The sequence below is a fragment of the Eptesicus fuscus genome, chromosome 7 (assembly GCF_027574615.1).
Source record: "Eptesicus fuscus isolate TK198812 chromosome 7, DD_ASM_mEF_20220401, whole genome shotgun sequence".
NCBI classification, from domain to species: Eukaryota; Metazoa; Chordata; class Mammalia; order Chiroptera; family Vespertilionidae; genus Eptesicus; species Eptesicus fuscus.
Window position 1 is genome coordinate 97,900,055 of NC_072479.1, and position 18,833 is coordinate 97,918,887.

Here is an 18,833-nt window from a genome sequence, read left to right on the forward strand (position 1 = left end):
CCAGAGCCCCCCTTCCTCTCCCCTCCTCCCCCCGTATCCTGTTCAGGACCCTCCTCTGGGTCAGCGGTTGCCCGCACTCCATCCTAGCCCAGGCCCTCCCCACGGAGAAAGCTTCTTGCAGGTAAACGGAGGAAACGAGGACTTCATGACCAGAGCGTTAGACTAATTCATTTGCTATGGACACCATCGGAAGGGACGAGTGGCTTCTCAGAGGAGGAACAAAGGCCGCACTGGCCGGCGGGGAAGGCAGTGGGAGAACACGGCAGGGCGATGGGGGCCTGGGTCTCACACTTTGGATTCAGCAGTGATTTGGTGCGTGTGCTGGGTCCGGTCACGTCCCCTCTCTGACCCTCTCAGCTGTTAAACAAGGAGGTTGGAGGACATGGTCCTCAAGGCCCCTTTCCGGCTCCACCTGCTGTGATGGCACCACATCCTCCCTTCCCTCACGCGTCGCCCAGGAACACCGAACACCCTGACCAGGACCTCTGCTGTCTGCCGGCAACGAAAAGCCAGAAGCTGACCCAAGTGCCAGCGAGGGCCGCATGTCACGGGCAGTATGACTGGACATAGATGGAAGTAGAAAGCATTCACATTAAAATACAGCGTTGGCCTTCTCCCTCTTCCTGGGGTTCCCCCTGTCCCTTCCCATCTCATCCTGCTCTTTTGATCCAGGAGAAATGACCAATTCTCATGAGACGCTCTTCTAGAAAAAGACTCCTCCTAATGGCTCACCCTCAGCACCTGGTGCTTCTGGCTGAGTAAGAACTTTTTCTATTTCGTATTCCCCCAACTCCATAGCGAACTTCTTCGGGACATGGCTTATAACATTTTCATTTCTGAATAATCCCCGAGACCGACGCCTAGAAACCACGGCGGGCCATGTGTGTTTAATCGTGTGAAGGCGATTGTAAAAAACAGCTGCAATACTCACATAGCACGTTCCACATACTTAGCGTCTGCTCGGAGCGCTCCAAATGGTGTGTTCTGTTCCAATCTCACAGCTCTAGAGGTATCTGTTACGATTACCGCTGTTATTTTAACTTCACATTTGAGGAAACTGAGGCACAGGGAAGTCGCATCACCCGGGAAGTGGCAGAGCCAGATTCCCACCCAGGGGGGCTGGGGCCAGAACCGGAGCTAATATACTATCCGTGCTGTCTGAGACGCGCGGTCCCACCGCAAGACAAACAGGGAACACCACCTCGGGGGAAAACAGAGAAGAAACAGAATCCTTAACAGGGGACGGTGCGGCAGGAAGCCAGAAACATCAAATGCGGAGTCAGCACCGTTCGGTGGAGGCTTTTTGCTAGAAGAACATCTCAGAGAATTTGTAATTTCTCCAGTAGACCCAAAGAGCAGGCGAGAGCCCTGGCCCGGGGGCTCCGTTGGTTGGAGCATCATCCCACGCACCGAAAGGCTGTGGGTTCCATTCCTGGTCAGGACACATATCTAGGTTGCAGGTTCGATCCCCAGTTGGGGCGTGTGCGAGAGGCAACCAATATATGTTTCTAACATCAATGTTTCTCTCTCTCTCTCTCTCTCTCTCTCTCTCTCTCTCTCCTCCCTCTTTCTCCTTCTCCCTCTCCCCCCACCTCCTCTCTTTCCAGAATCAATGGAAACATATCCTTGGGTGAGGATTTTTTAAAAAAGAAAGAGCAGGGTGACATAGAAAAGGACAGTGGGGACCCGAGGAAGAAGGAAAGGCCAAAGCTGGATGCAGACAAGTTCAAGACCCAACAGACACTCTGACAGATCTACTCAGTTAGGAGCCAGGACCCTGGCATCGGCTGAACCGAGGTTCAAATGCCAGCTTCCCCGCACTTACTAGCTGTGCGACCCTCCCAGGGCAATTTATTTAAGCAAACTGAGCCTCAGTTTCCTCCTCAACAGGCATGTGTGGGTTCAATGAGTTAGTGCACGGGAACCCCGCCATGGCCCTGAGCACACAGTGCATGCTCAATGCCAGTTTCCTGCCATCACCATTGCTATCTCTTCTCCATCTGCCTATTGGCTCCTTAAACTGGTGAGCCTAAAAATGGATCCAGGATGGAGATACACCCACATTCATCAAGGCCATGGTTGAGAGAAACACTTGCTTCTCCGATGAGTTATGTTTCGGCGAGTCCACCCTAGTGGCCCACCTGCTTTTTTTATTCCTCCAGCTGGTTCTGAGATTTGAAAAGAAAGAGGCTTCCATGGAGACCTGCACGCTTTTAAAAAATAATACAAAACAGAACGCCTGAGGTCAGGGTACGCCAAGCCAAACAGATAAATCTTGCAGGACTGTGTTAGCAAAACAAGGCTTAGTGGATCAGAGCGGGGAGAGTTCTGTGGGGCTCAGCCTGCAGAGAAGCGCCAAGCTCTGGTGAGCTTCAAACATAAGGAGGCCACAGGGGAGGACCCGATGATGGAGCACTGCAGAGTTCCGCTCCAACACTTGGGCTGCATCCGGGAGAGCATCCTGGGCAGGACGGACTCCAGATCCATGGACCTGGAGCGTCTTAGGACCCCAGACCAGAAGGCCCCTGTGGACCATCCATGCAACCTCAACGAGGGTAATTTGGCAAAATTGATCAGAATTATAAATGCCCTGGGAGGTAGACTCTGAGATGGACATTAGGGAGTGCTCTGGGGAAAGGGGAGGAAGTGGGTCTGGGCAGAGGAGCAGTCGGCCTTCACAGCAGTCTCAGCAGGGGCCTTGGCCAACTCCACAAGGAGCTCGGAAGCTGGGGTGGCGCTTCAGAGTTGTCCCAAAGTGGGCTCAAGGGGTGAGGTCTTTATACCCTGTGCCAGCCAGTCACGGAGTGCAGCTGCCCCAGGACAGAGATGTGACCGTGGGCAAGTCCTTCACCCCTCAAGGTGCACTATGGCACTCACTACCTGCAATACTTTTGGAGCTAGTAGCTGTATTTCTAGGAAGGAATCCTATGGCTACACTAGCAAATGACACACATCTAGCCTTATTCGTAACAACAAAGCTATGGACAATACCCTATGGTATGTCCATGTGAGAGTACCCTAGGCAATCATGAACAAGAACGAAGCAGCTCTGCACACACTCTCATGGAATAAACTCCCAGGTGTGTGAAGAGTCAGGAAGCAGAAGAGTCTGGATAAGAAGGGTGTGTGTGTGAATGTTGAGCCGCTAAAGGGGTGGACTGTGCCACTCAGCCCCACGCCCAGATCCTTCTGTAGTCTCTCCCACCCCAGGGGCTGAAAGCCTAAATCTACACTTCCCAGTTCATTTCTACCAATAGCAGGCAGTTGCGTAAAAGTTGAAGCTAGGACGATGGTAGCAGCCCTCCTCTGTCACTTCTAGCAGGTGCTTAACCTTTCTGAGCCTCAGTTTCTTCACCTGCCAAGTGGGGAGAGCCACCGTGCCCACCCCGAAGGGGCTGAAATAAGATTATGCGGGCAGAGTGATTGAGCCCATCTGTTTGGTTATTGTTCTTGGGTCTGCAACACTGGCCGGAAAATACAGCGGATCAGAGGAGGGCTCTGAAGTCAGACGGCCTGGGTTTACAAACAGGCTTCTGCCAATCATATACGTCGGCGACCTTGGGAAACCACGCATTCCCTCTGAGCCTGCGTTTCTGTAGGATGGAGGCAATGCCAGCGCCCAGGCCAACAATAGAAAGTATGAAGTCTTAGCATGTAAGTGCTCAACAGGTGACAGCTATTACTGTTTTCAACCACTCATGCAGGTGGTAGATATCTGAAAAGAGTAGACTGCGTCCTATTAAGACCTCTTTTTCTGGACTCAACATCTCTAGTTCCTCACACCGAGCCCCTTTGCTCATAGAGGCCAGTCCTCTCCCTCCAATCACTCTCCACAGAAGGCATTCCAGGTTGCATTCCCCGAGCTGGGTGACACTAGAGTCTGGCCAGCATTGTGTGTGTGTGTGTGTGTGTGTGTGTGTGTGTGTGTACCATCACCTCCCTGTATTCTAAATGTTGTCCTTCAATGATGCAACCTGAAGTAGCATCAGGTTTGGGGGTATTAACAATCATAACCATAGTTCATTGAGCACTTACTATATGTGCCAGGGACTATGCTAAGCATAATGGGTACACTGACTCACTGAATCTACACAGTAATTCTAGGGGCAGAAATTATTACTCTCACTTTGCAGGTGAGGAAACGGATGCTTAGAGATGTTGTAAGTGGAAGGTCAGCACAGCTAAAATATGGGGGAGCTGAGATGCCATCTCTAGTTATCTTAATGTGGAGCCACAATCTTAACCTCCGCCCCATACTTCCTCCCACAGACTTTAAGAACTTACTCAACTCAAATCTTAGGTCTATTCTTTTCTTCGTGGGATTTTAACAAACGAAGTCTTCCCAATCCTGCTCCTCTTCAGCTGAGTTTTTGAATAAGACCCTATAGCGTATCCCCACTCAGTTTGATTGCATCAAATTTAATCCCATTCAGCTTCAAGTCACTGGCAAATGCAATTTGGTAAGTCGCTGTTAAGGAGGAGGAAGAGAGCAAAGCCGTCTTTGACAAGCCATTAGATAAATTTCTCTCAAGCAGTCATTTCCTAATGGGGGTTATGCTTGACCTGCCACCCTCCCACCAAACTGAATTAACATCCAACCTCCATTTCTCTATCTCACTGACAATTACTTCTTAAAACATCATACGGTGTTTATGGTCAACATCTACAGCTAAGATCCATCCCGAGGAAGGTTGCCCAGGAAGAATTGTGGATGGAAGGCAAGTGGGTATGAGAAAATAAAATATGATGGTCTTGAGTGTTAAAAAAAATTTTAAGGAGAAAATCCCATCTTTCCTTCCAGAAGACACTTAAGGTGAGGAGATATATAGTTTGAGGACAAAAGTTGAATAGAACTCCAACCAACAGCCTTCCCTGGGACCCACACACATCTATCTAACCCCATCCAACCCTGGTATCACACAAGGACAGGACTCAGGGGAGCCACTGGCATTTGTGAGAAAATCATCTTCTCTTGCCTTTCTCTCCATCGGCTGGAGGAAGGCACTGTCGTTTTGGTACTAACACTGAGGGAAGACTGACCATGTAATTTCAGCCTTTTCTATTAGAGAAGAATGAAGCCCAAGGCTTGTCTCATGAGCCCTAGTCTGCTAGTCTCACGGAACTGTGAGTCCACTTGATATTAATCCATTCATCAACCCCATCACTAGTCCCACTGAGGGGTGACGTACACCTGTGGAGACAAAGACCCTTTGCCTCAAATATAAACAGAGGAGAGCTTGGCATGCCAAGTGCCCTGGCCAGAAGCTCTCAGGCCCTGCTAGGACACTGCTGTGAGGCCCTGCAGAGCCCGCAGGGCATTCTGGGTAATGGAATGCAACACGATGCAGTTCCCCGCCACGGGCCTCCTCGGGGTGTCTTCACTTCTGGCTCTGCAAGCGCTGAGGCAAGCAGTTTCTGAACTGGGGGGGAAGGGTGGAGAGAAGGGGCGGAGGCTTCCTCTGGGCCAACCACAACTAACTCATTCACTCTGTCCAGCAAAACTCAGACGGTCCAATTATCTGGTTAATTTGGCCCTTAGTTGGGAGACAGGCTTCCAAAATGGGGGGAGGCCAGCTCAGACTAAACAGTGGCTTTCATCCTAAGTCTTCTCCCAAGCGCTAGAGGATGCATATGAGATTCCTGGGGGATGCTGATGTGACCCACCCATTGAACCAGATGGGGAAATGACAGACAATTGAGATTAAGATGGGGTTTAGGACGGCATGTTTTCCATGGAAAAATGTCCAAATGACCTGCTAATTGGTCTCCTGGCTAATTTGCCTTCTGGCTTCCATGGAGGGGGATGGCTGGAAATGAGGCGGACTCTAAGTTAGCCAATGTTTTCCAGTGGGATGGTAGCCCTCTTACACTGGCTGAGGGTCCCCAGAGCCCCAAAGGGAGGTATTCTTAGGGCAATTCCCTCGGATGCTCCTGCTCTTTGGTTTCATTCCCATAAGCTTGGCCAGGGGAGGCACTGACATAAGAATAAAATTAAAACGTGCCTCTGAGGTTTTCACAAATGGGATCAGACAAGGCTATCGAAGCTGGCAACCGAGCAGCTAACAGATGGTTGATGGAAAACTCTGATTTTTGAAGGGAGATTAAGGAGCAGTGATTTATCTCTGTTGGAAACTGACAGCCTGGAATCTGTGGAACCTAGAAGTGATTCAGCCAGCGAATATCTGCTTCAGTCCTAGTATGTGCCAGGCCCTGTGCTACTTGAGAATGAGATCCAAACAGCCAGGGTCCCTACCCTCATGCAAGTCATCCGGCATCTACATACGTGGTTCGACACTCAGATAAGGGCCAGAAAGGAAATGCTGGGAACAACCAAGTTACCTGATGGAGATCAGGGTGTGAGGGCTTAGAGGAGGAGTCTCTGAAGAAGGGATTTTAATGTTAACACTTCTAAGAATCTAACTTGCTTTTTAAGAAAGATCCCTCTGGCTTTAGTACAAAATATAAGTTGGAAGTGGGTGAAAAGATGGAGTTAGGAGGCCGCTGAACAGGAAGATTGGATGAGAGTGGATGATGGTTCAGCCAAGAATCTGGGCAGTGGGGATGGAGAGAAGGGAACAGACTAGAGAGAGGGGGGCTGCAGAGTCAAAAGGATCTGGTCATTGAATGGGCGTATAGCAGAAGGAGAGGGAGGAATCCAGAGACCATAGATTTCTGGCCAAGATAGAAGGTAGACCTGGCCCTGTTCACTGAGAGAGGAAATGGGATGATGAGTAGGTTGGGGTTGGAGAACATCATGCGTCCTGCTTTGGAGTCAACCAAACTGGATTCCCCACTATTGCACACCCTTCCCTTCTGGCCTTCTTAACTTTGCTCACATCGCTTCCATCTCAGACTCTCCTCACGTTGCCACCACTTGTTGACAGCATATCCATCCTTCAAGACCCATTGCAAATAGGACCCTCTCCTCAAAGCCACTCCTGACTCCCTCAGCTCGTGTGGCCTCTGCTGCCCACAGTGCTAAGTTTGGACCTCTCTTTCCGGGGTCCCACCCATGTGGAGGCTCTGGGAAGACTTACCTTGCCTCCTTTTCTAGACCACAAGCTTTTGGGGACAGAACCTCTGCTTCTATAGCCTCGCTCCCCACATTAGCTAGTAGCATAATTGACGTTCGACAAATATTTGTTAAGTGAACGAAAATAACCTGCTCTTTGCCATGGGAGGAAAACCAGTTGACACTGGACGGACTTGAAAGCCACAGGATCAAATTGAAATTCAAGTTGTAGGAGTTTTAATACTAAGCCAACTCAAATGAGATGCTCAGAAAGGTTTCTGTTCCTCAGCACATCAAACTCAGAGTATTGGAAAAGTCACACCCCTCTCTTCTATTTATTGCACTTTTCTGAGATGATCCCATAGCAGGGACCTTTCCTATATTATTAACTGTTTGCCTTTGGTGATGGTGATGATGCTGATGATGATGATGATGATGATGATGATGATGATGATAAAAGGGTGACATTTACTAAGTGTTGGGATGTGCCAGGCACTGTTCTAAGTACTTTTCATGGACTAACTCATTTGATCCTCACAGCCACCCTATAAGTTGATGCTATCATTACCCAATTGTACACACGAAGACACTGAGGTGCAGACAGCTTAGGCCACAGTTAGTTGGGATTTGAACCTAGAATCTGGCCCCAGAGCCCATGCTCTGACATGCTAAGGCCAAGCGCAATTAGGTTCAAGTCCTAAGTTGGCCACTGACTCCCTATGTAGCCCTGAGCAAGTCCGTGTTTCTATCCCCACGAAATGAGGGAACTGAGTGTTGATATTCTTGCTAATTCTAAGAGCCAGTATTCAGGATTCTAATCTCCTTTAAAGCTTTAAGTAATTTATCCCAACAATGATACCAAAAAAAAAAATGATACAAAGACATTAAGTCACGTGCCCAATACCCAGAAAATGAGGGTGCCAGGATTAAAAAAAATAGTGCTCCCAGCCCAAGTAGTTCCATGCATCAGAAACCATGGCAGGGGTGTGGGAAAGTGGAATAATGGAGCGGATGGGCCTTTGGGCTCCCCACACCTATTTCTATCAGAGAAGCTCTACTTGTCTCTATTTTGTAGAATGGGCTCCTACTTAAGATATCCTTAGAATTGGGAAGGTTCACCTGCTAAAACAAGAAGGGTGAAAATCACTGGACTAAATAATTCTGGAATTTAATGAGACCCCCAGGTATAAGCCAGGACTTTTCTGGTAACCTTGGTTCATTATAGCCACATAAGCTTGGGGTCTACGGTTGCTCCTGGGAATGGCTCCAGCTGTAGAAAAGGTCAGCGTGACAGTGATAAGGACTCCACTCCAACCTACCTGCTCCACTCGGATCTCAATCTCTCCGTTCACCTTCTTTCCTTGGAAATACTTGGCCCTGTAAAGGAAAGGAAGGCATTTCTGAGTAAGGATGCAGACTGCTTCACCCTTTCTCCCTTCTCCCAAAGGCTTTATTGCCCCCAGAGGTGGGTATCCAGGCACATTCTCTACCAACGTGCTCTGACATGACCACTGATTTCCTCAGTATTTATGCGTATTATGTGAGAGGCAGGGAAGAGTACTGATGGGAGAGCTGGAGACTCAGGTTCTCGTTCTGCCAAAGTACTTGACCTTCTTGAGTCTCTGTTTTATCCTAACAGGAAGAAATGAGTACCTGTATGCTATACTTCTAAGGGTTATTTTAAGGATCAAATGAGATAAAGAATCCTACATAAACAAATAGTGCAGAATTATTTTATTGAGTTATACCCTATGTATTTCATAAAGGACTTGTTAAATTGATCTCTCCATTTACTTCTCAATTTGTCCATGTGTCCAGTGAAGTGGACCTTATCTGCTCCTTTGTTCATCCCTCCATCTATCCATCCACCCATCACCCATAGGCCCATCATCCATCCATCCATCCATCCTTCCATCATATTCCCTCCACACCCCTGTGTCTATCTTCCCATTACCAGTAAACAGCATCCCATCTACTCATTACTCAAAGCAGAAACACAGACATCATTCTTCTTATCTCTTTCTCTCTCCCTATCCCCACTGATTCTATATTCCAATTATCTCTCAATCCACCCACTTGCCCACTTTTCTCTAAAAACACCCTAGTCTTGGCCTCCTTCACCTCTCTTCTCATATGGATTCTCTTGTCATCCTTTACTTTTCTTTCATAACACGTAATACAAGTATAATTAGCAACTGCGTTTAATAATACCTGTGCCCCTCTGCAGGATAGGCAGTTCTTCGAGGTCAGGAACAAGCTACCTTATTCGTCATTCCATTCCCATCACCTACCAGACTGCTTCACACACAGCAGGAGCTCCATTACTATTTGTTGAATGATTAAATAATTGAAGGTAGATTTTAAAAAAACAACACTTGTTTTCTCTGCAACAGGCTATAACCCGTCGTCTTTCTCATTGAAAGCTTACAACCACCACCGCGAGGTAGGGGTTTATTATTTCCTATAGACAAGGACACTGAAACCCAGAGAGATGAAATACTGTGCCTACATAGCTTGAGTGCTGGCCTTTGAATTCCACACCTATGTTTTTGCTTGACCCTGAAAAATAGCAGTGAATGTTGGGGTGTCCTGGGTTTAGATGTCTTCCCACAAAGCAAAAGTAACAGAAGTTTCCATTTGCTCTTTTTGTTGTTGTTGTTAATCCTCACCTAAGGATATTTTTCCATTGATTTTTAGAGAGAGTGGAAGAGAGGGAAAGAGAAAGAAAAACATCAATATGAGAGAGATACATCCATTGGTTGCCTCCCTCACATGCCCTGACCAGGGCCAGGGATCAAGCCTGCAACCAAGGTACATATTCTTTTTAAAAATATATATGTTCTTATTGATTTCAAAGAGGAAGGGAGAGAGAAAGAGATAGACACATCAATGATGAGAGAAAATCTTTGATTGGCTGCCTCCTGCATGCCCCACACTGGGGATCAAGCCCGAAACCCAGGCATGTGTCCTTGACCGGAATTGAACCTGGGACCCTTCAGTCCGCAGGCCGATGCTCCATCCACTGAGCCAAACTAGCTAGGGCGAGGTACATGTCCTTGACTGAAATTAAACCTGAGACCCTTCAGTCCGTGGACTGATGCTCTATCCACTGAGCAAACTGGCTAGGGCCCATTTCCCCTTTTTAATTGTTGATGAAATGAATAGTTCTTAGTCACTTGCTGCAATCTCACCACGTTAAGCATTTCCATAAATCTTTTCTGGGGCATAGACAGCTCTTTGATCCCAACCCATTTTCTTCTTTTACACAGTGAGAGAGTTTATAGATTGGCGCACACACACACACAAAAATGTATATCCCAACTCCCCATCTAGGTATGGCCATGAGATTGAGCTCTAATCAATAATTTGCAATGATTACATTCAAGAATCTCCTTAGTTTCTCTTCTTCCATTCTTTTTCCTGGAACATCAATGCTGCCATCTATTCTTCTCATCCTTTCATTTGCGGAGGAAAAGAATGCTTTCGACATAGACATCATTCTTCTTACCAAACTTCAGTCTGTCTGCTTCCAAAGTCCACCTACACTTCGCCGATGCTGTGGAGTTCATCGCTTTCCAACATAGCCCGCATCTCTAATGGACAGCGCTGCTATTAACCTCCCTTTTCCTTACAATGTTCACAGGCTCTGATGTCACCGAGGCAGGAGTTTAGTGGGAAAAGGAGCAAGATTTTGTTTTTCTTTCTCCCAGGATGGTCTTATACAAAATGTGTGTAAAGCCAGCCTCATGCAAAGGGAGCCTTCTCCCTAATTTGTGGATTTTATCACGAATTCTTAAAGACAGTGTCGGCAAACTCCAGGCACTGGGATAAGCCCATCTCTGATGTTTTGTGGGGCCCGGGGCAAAAGAACAAATGGAGGACTATGAGACCTCCATTAAGTATATAAAATTGATATATAAAGCTAGCAAACATTTAAATAAAACCCGTCGATCTGGTCTTCCTTTCATAACAAATACAGTTGCATCATTTCCTGGAAGAGTCAGAATTTAAACTTCTCAGAATTCTGTGCTGCAGACGCTGGGGCTGCTTGTGCGGGCTTGAGGGCAGCCCAGGCCACACGGCCAAGCTTTATTCTCTCACCCACACTCCCATCCACAGTTGTCCCTTGGCCATGCCTTGGGAGGATGGATCAGAGAAGTGGCCTACCCAGGCTCTGGAATTGGGCATGGTCCCTTTAGGCAGGAAACTCTAGACTGCACGGCCCTAAGGGAGCCATTGGCAGGGCCCTCCTTTGCTGTCAGGAGTGGTATTTCAGGTAAGGGCCACGGCAGGACTTAGATCAAGGGTCCCTCTAGATTGGGTAGGAGTATTGGGCGAGCCTGGGACCTGGGGGTGGTTATCAATGAATGCAATCACTGGAATACTGAAGAGAGCATGGATTTGGAATCATACAGGCTTCAGCAAAAGCTCAGCTCTGCTATTCACTCACCACGGACTTAACCCAACTAGGTCCTCGTTTCCTTGTTTGTCAAGTGGTGATTCCATCTACCAGTCAAGGTTGTGGTGACAAAGTCACTTGGTCTTTTCTGTAGTAAGATAGAGTGTCCCGGGCTCCAGGCTGGACCACCTGGCGGCAATCCCAGCTCAATCATTCCCTTGCTCCATGACCTTGGGTTACTCTTCAACCTTCATGTGCGCCAGCTTCCACGTCTGGGACATGGGGATAATCACAGTAGCTATTACACAGGCTTGCTGTGAGGATTAAACAAGACCAGACTTATAAAGCACTTAGAACAGCTCCTGGCACATAGTAAGCTCCAAAGTCTACAGCCCAGGGCCCAAAACAGAATCAACAAAAACAACAGAGCCCAGCTGGTGTGGCTCAGCGGTTGAGTGTAGACCCAGGAACCAGGAGGCCACTGGTTTGATTCCCAGTCAGGGCACATGCCTGGGTTGCAGGCTTGATCCCCACTGGAGGGACGTGCAGAAGGTAGCCGATTGATGTTCTCATCAATGTTTCTATCTCTCTATCCCTCTCCCTTCCTCTCTCTCTAAAAATCAATAAAAACAGATTTAAAAAAAAACAACCATCAACAACAGAGAACTACTGAGTGTTCTCTGTGCCTGTGGGTGTCATGTGGCAGGGACCCACAAATAAACGAAACGCAGCCTTACCCTCACGGAGGTTACAAGACTGAATCGGTATTCCTCTCACTCTGATCTGTCCCATCGATGCAATAAGGGATGGATGATGATAATGATAATAGATAAGTAGCATCGATAACTAAAGCCTCAAGCCTTTCACATCCCTCCTTCGATTTGACCCTAATGTCACCCCTGAGAGCAGGGAGCAGTCCCCAAAAGGGAGGGAGGGAGCAGTCCCCAAAAGTTCCATACGGAGAAGTCCCTGCTCAGTCCCACAAAACCTCTAAGTGGCAACAGTGAATTGCCCCTTATGCTTTAAAAGATCTTGGGGATCCAGACCTTGATTTGAGGGGTTCAGTCCAGACCCTGTGGGTCCTCCATGAGCTGGACCCTGCTGACCTATGGCCCGTTTCTCCTCCACTTTTCCGCCCACCACACGGACACTCGACTTTCTGCAATTCCTTCAACACGTCCTCTGAGCCTCCGCACGTGTGTTCCCTCTGCTTAGGATGGCCTCTGCATGCTGCCTCTTTCTCACTCCAGCAAGTTTTCCTTGAAAGCACCCCCCTAACGAGGCTGGTTTAGGTGTCACCCTTCTAGGCTCCCACAGTGTGCTGTCCTTAACCATTACAGTAGGGATCTCCCTGTGTTGTAACTACCCATTGCTTGTCTGTCCCCTGCCCCCATACACCTAGTCTGTGAGAGCCTGGAAACCCGCAACTGTGTCTCGGTGCTCACCGAATCTCAGCATCCGGCACAAAGGGCCCGGGCCCAGGGCACGTGTTTAACAAATGTTTGCTGACTGGGTAAATGCATCCTGTCTCACGTCTTCCAGGGATAGGCCATAGGACATCCAGTCCTGGAGACACGTTACTGCCATCTACTGGTACACTGGTGTAATACACTTACACATCCACACCAACTAGGATGTGGGGTCAGACTGTGCAGTGACAGGCAGCTGGCAGCCCTCGCCTTGATTCTAACCTGGACCTCAGAGCACTTTGTTCCCCACCAGTACCACCCAGGTCGCTCTGGCCTTCCAAGCCCTCACCTTCCCGGGAGGAACACTTGTCTTGCCCATCTCCGGGATGTTCACCGCAGGGCCTGGCAGACAGAGGCAGGCTGCAGCGGAGGGTCAGGCGGTCCATCCCCCTGCCTGGCCGCGAGTCAGAAGTCTGTCTCCTGACGGGCCACACAGACTGCTGCCTCCTTGCCGGGGGGCTCATTCAGGCTGGAGCTGCCTGAACAGCTCTGTCTGGCAGAGGGACGGGTAGGGATGGTCTGGAATTCTAGATGCCGTGGGGGCTGGGGTGGCTGCCTCCAGAATTGCCCGGCTGTTTGACCTCGGGGAAAATGGACAGCCCCAGTGTGCCGAGGGCTCTGTCTCCCTCACGCAGACCTCTTCCTGATGCCCTACTAATGTTTATTCTCATAACGAGCTCCCTGATCATCCTGGCCAATCAGTCAAGCCCTTGGCCTTGGGGAGGAGGAGGGGGCAGCTCTGACTCCACCAAGCTTCCATCTCTGTGGGTGGTCTCCTAGTTTACAGCCACATCAGAGGCACCAGGAAGGAGAATATTATAAAAGCGGCGCTGCCTGGGGTGGGAAACCCCGATTCGGGGAGGCGGGATGTGGTGTGTGAGAAAGATTTATGAGGAGCGGGTACCGAGGCTTTCACGGCTGCAGCAGGGGCGGGAGGATGAGGAGAATTAGCACAAACAGGATCCACCTGCGTCCAAGCAGCACCGTCCCAACAACTCCGCCTGGATGTAGAGTCACGGAGGCTAGGCCTTGGCAATGCCCTCCCCAGGGAGGCGGGGTCAGGGTCGGTCTGTCTCAGGCACAGCCATCTTCCCACTGGTCGCCCGGTTGCGGGAGGGGTGGGGGAACAGGGAGGCAGGAATCGGTTCCATTAGATTTTCATGTTTCTAGTGCAACACGTCAGTGGCCTGGACAGAAGGAGGGGGAGGCGGATGACGGATGAGGGACCACGCAGGAGACCGCTGAGGTGGACACACACAGGTCTTTCCCAATTAGCAGGACAGGGAGAGTCACATGGCCGTTTGGTGGCTGAATGAATATTCGTCCAAATTCAGAGATCCAAATCCAGCGCCATTATTTACCCCCAGAACAGCTAACCTCCTGGCCCCTTCCCCCTGCCAGAGGACCCTCCAATGATGGGCAGCCTCTCCTTTTAGTTTGGGGGCTCCAGTGGGTTTGGAAAGGGAGAGACCCTCTGAGGGTAACAGGCCCCTCGCACCTGTGCAGGCATCTGTGGAGGTAAGAAACCGAGACCTATTAGGGCCCCAAGCCACAGGATGTGACAGACATCCCCTCGTTGGCTGCTGACAACAATAGGGAAGGAGATTTTTGTGGCTATGCCGGGTCACAATTCACATCATCTATTCGCTCCCTCATTGTATCACTATTGACTGAGGCCCATAGGGACTGGGCACCCTGCTAGGCATGAAGGGAAAAGCTGATATAGTTTCTGCTCTTATGGAGCTAACACGCTCTTAGAAAAGTCATAAAACTAAACAGGTGAAAAAGAAATGATGAGCACTATGAATAAAATGCATGAAGCGATAGAGGATACATGTGAGGAGCAGGCGGGCTCTTGAATTACGTTGGTCAGGGAAGGCACTTGCACTTTTATTGACCATCTGCTATATGCCAGAGCCTGCAGGCTCTAAGGAAACAAGGGTAAAGATAGCATAACCAGAGGAAGAGACATATAAATGGATGATAACCACACAGGGCATTAGCCCAAAGATCCCAACCCAGTCTGAGGCCCAGTTCATTCATCAATCCATCCAATGTTTGGTACTATTCTTTGCCAGGGCCGCGGGCCTTGAAGATGAATGCGAGAGGGTCTGGATGTGTGTGTATGTGTGAGAAGAGGAGAAATGAGTTAGGTAGATGCTGTGGGCACCCAGGGAGGGCGATGAATTTTCCTGGGGCATGTCCCTCAATGTATAGGAAAAATGAGCAATAGGCATGGAGTGGGAGGTCTAGATTTGAGTTGGTAGCTCTAGCACTGGTTGTATGATTTTGGACAAGCCTCTACTTCTTCATCTGTAGAATGGGGATAAGAGAATCTACCCATAGGGTTGTCATGAGAATTAAATGAGGATGCAGAATTAAATGAAGACCTGCTAGCAGGTGTGCTGCTCACCTGTGGGCTGCTAGGGTGGAACCTCACTTCTCTAGGTAAAGAGGGGGGGTGGGCACCACCAGCCTCAGAGATAGACCCAGGTCCTGTCCAGCTCTGTTTATTTCCTAGCCCTGCCTGACACAAACGTCAACCTTTCCAAGTCTCAGTTTTCCTTGTACACGTAAGAACATGAGTATGTCTGCTATAAGTCCCCCGTGAATGACCTCCCTGACACATGGCAGGTGTTTAATGTCATCTCTTCCCCTTCTGTCCGTTGAGGGCTGAGTTCAAGTGATGGGTCATTTTCTCACTCCAAGAGGAGGAAGGGGGCAGTATCTTTCTTGCTCTGAATGGACCTCCTGCTTCATGTCCAGTGTGATGGAGCCCTGCCCTGGCTGCTCCCTGGCACAGGCCTTTAGGGTAAACAAAGTCATCAGCCACCCACTCCCTGTGACTGCAGAGATGGGCTAGAACGTCATCTCCAAGTCCCTACCCCTCTCCTCTCCAAAGACACAACACTGTGTCACCCTCATTCCCACAGATATCTGAGTCCACAACGTGCATTCCGCCAAAAGGGTTAACATTTAGAAGGCTAAGCTGTTCCCTCAGCAAACATTTAATGAACATCGAGTAAGAGCCCAACCAGGGGAAGTTCCCATGGGAAAGATAATGCACTCAAAGGTAATGCATACCCAGATGCAAGTGACTAATACACAAGCATTCTAGAAAAGGGATACAGATGGTATACGGAAGATGAGAAGATGGGGACCATGAGAATACTGAATGCACAGAGGAAGACTGAGCGAATTTATTTCTTCTCCCTCTCTCCTTCCCTCCACTCATCCATTTATCCATCCATCCATCTATCTATCCATCCACTTATCCATCCATCCATCCATCCCCTCACTCACCTATCCATCCATCCATCCATCCATCCATCCACCCATTTTTCCATCCATCCATCCATCCATCCATCCATCCATCCATCCATCCATTCATCCATCCATCCATCCATGGTCTATTATGTGCTCAGCTCTATGCTAGTCCCTAGGAATTGCACTGAACAAAACAGCCTCCCTGCCCTCCTGGTACTTAGTCTAACAGGAGACAGGAGAGGAGCTAGACTGCATATCTGCCCTGACTCCTGTCCTATTTATCAGAAGTTGCCAACTGGCAAACCTCATGGAGTCCACAGTCCTGTGTTATTGGACTTGAATTGTATATTTCCCATTTTAAAATAGAATACAAATTCCAGATCCCTGGCTTCCTTTGAAAACCAATCATGGCAGCATGAAGCCCTTATCTCGCATGGTAGACATCGCTGAGTGGGCCCCAGCTGCCGCCTTCGAAGGACCATCGGTTCTCACGCCCAGCACGGTCCCCACTGCTCTTTGTCATCTCGGAGCTGAAGCTGAGTGGCAGATCCACTTTTCACAGAGCTGGTGCTGTTGTTTCCTTACAGGGGGGAAGCATTTCTCTACGCCTATCCCTTTTCCTACCACCTGTCCCTTCACTCACCGCCCGGCTTATATCCTGTGAGCAGCTGCGCAGGCAACCTCTAATTTAACTAATTCCCTTCTGAAGATGGCAATTAGCTCAGCGCAAATCTTCAGGAAACACACACCCCTGCCCTTCCTGCAAACCCAGGGTGGGAGGTGAGGAAAATGGACACGTAGCCCCATCCCCTCTCCTGCCGTCACAGCCAGCCTCCCTCCTGCCCAGCAAGCACGTCCCAGGCAGGCGTCCACAGGCCCCGGAGAAGAGACGTTCTGTAAAGACATTGGCACCTGCCAGCCGCCCTGCATCCCCCAGGGCAGGGCTGTCACCGGGCGGGGTGAAGTCTGTAGGAACAGGCACAGCTATTACTAGGAAAGCCCATGGCGCCTGGCCGATGTGGCTCAGTGGTTGAGCGTTGACAGCGTCGACCTATGAACCAGGAGATCAGGGTTCAATTCCCGGTCAGGGCACATGCGCGGGTTGCGGGCTCGATCCCCAATAGGGGGCACACAGGAGGCCGCTGATCTATGATTCTTTCTCATCATTGATGTTTCTATCTCTCTCCCCCTCTCCTTTCCTCTCTGAAATCAATAAAAATATATATTTTTAAAAAGCCCATGGCAGCTGAGGGACTCCTCCATTCAGAGGGCCGGGGTGAGAAAACCACGTTTTGGAGGATGAGGGAAGACTCACAAGTTAAACTGCTGAACTCCTCACAGACACATCAAGGCAAGAGCAGGGAAAGCGACTGAGACAGAGTCAGGGAGGACACAACGGAAAGCTCCAGGCCCCGCGAGTGTCCTGCTCAGTGAAATAAGTCAGTCAGGGAAAGACAAGTACCACATGATCGCACTCCTATGTGGGATCTAAGGAACAAAATAAACTGACGAAAGAGTGGGTCCAGAGACACGGAAGCATGGAGCAGAGTGTGGAATCTCAGAGGGAAGGCTGGGGAGGGTGGGTGGGTGGGAGGTCATCAACCAAAGACCTTGTATGCATAGATGCATAACCCATGGTCACAGACAATAGGGTGCTGAAGGCCTGGGGAAGGATGGGGGGAGTCACTGGGGGGGGGAGGAGAGGGAAGGAGGGACACATGTAATACTTCAACAATAAAGAATTAAAAAAAAAAAAAAGCTCCAGGTCCCAGAATCCTTTAAGGGCTTGTAGGCTGAGCCTCTATAGTCGGAGCCTCTTCTGCATTATCCCTCCCAAATGGCCAGCCCAGCTGTGCTTGGACACCTGCATGTGACGGGGAGCTCATCCCCTCACCAGGCGGCCCACCCCCTCACCAGGCCGCCCACGTGGCCTCTGGCTGGCTCTCCCATTCTGTCTATTGCGCTGAAGTACGTCTCCCTCTTTGCTGGCCCCACTGGTCCCGGTTCTACCGACAGGGAGCCATAGGAAACAAGTCCTCTACCTGGGCTGTTCCTCAGCCTGGCTCTATGTTATTTAAAAAACAATACGGTTTCCTGAGCTCCCATCCAGATGTTCTGACTGAGTAGTTCCAGGGGGACATCGCATCCACTCTGACTTCTGGTAGCAGCACCCCCTCTGCTTCTGCGTGGATGGGACCACGCCTCCCCCTCGCACAGTCTTGGCGCAACTGTCCTCAGGACACACTTCGTCCCCTGGAATTGGATTGTTCTGAGCCGGGAGGCAGCAGGCCGGAAGGAGCCCAGGGCTGACTTCTCCAGAGACTGCCTGCCCACAAGTCCCTGCCTCCTAGGTCCTGGCAGAGCCCGGGGTCCTGACCTCTCCGAGACGCGGGCCTTCATCGTTTCTTTGGATTCTGTGAGCCTCCCACGTATTTCCAATACGCCCCCATGTTGCCCGAGTCCGCCAAAGGCTATTTCTTTTCCTCGCAAAGAGCCCTGCCCCATACAGAAGGCGCCTGGGAATCTGAATGTCATTCTGATGGAAACGGTCTCCTGGGGACCGAGATCTTGGTCCAGCGACACTGTGTGACGTGTGAGGACACTGAGGCCGAGAGGAGGGTGGCTGCAGGGAGGGAGGTGGCACTGCACCCGCAGAGAAGGGGAGACTAGGGAGAAACAGCATCCA

At 49.8% G+C, this 18,833-nt stretch overlaps 1 protein-coding gene across 2 annotated transcripts in view; it reads right to left on the minus strand.

The window, feature by feature from the left end:
* Positions 1–18,833, minus strand: part of SYN3 (synapsin III) — a 357,165-nt gene that overhangs the window by 322,008 nt on the left and 16,324 nt on the right. For both annotated transcript variants that reach the window (XM_008144703.3, XM_054719461.1), the window contains exon 2: positions 8,332–8,389. In XM_008144703.3, coding sequence (XP_008142925.1) covers positions 8,332–8,389 — 58 coding nt within the window. The remainder of the gene's footprint in view (positions 1–8,331; positions 8,390–18,833) is intronic.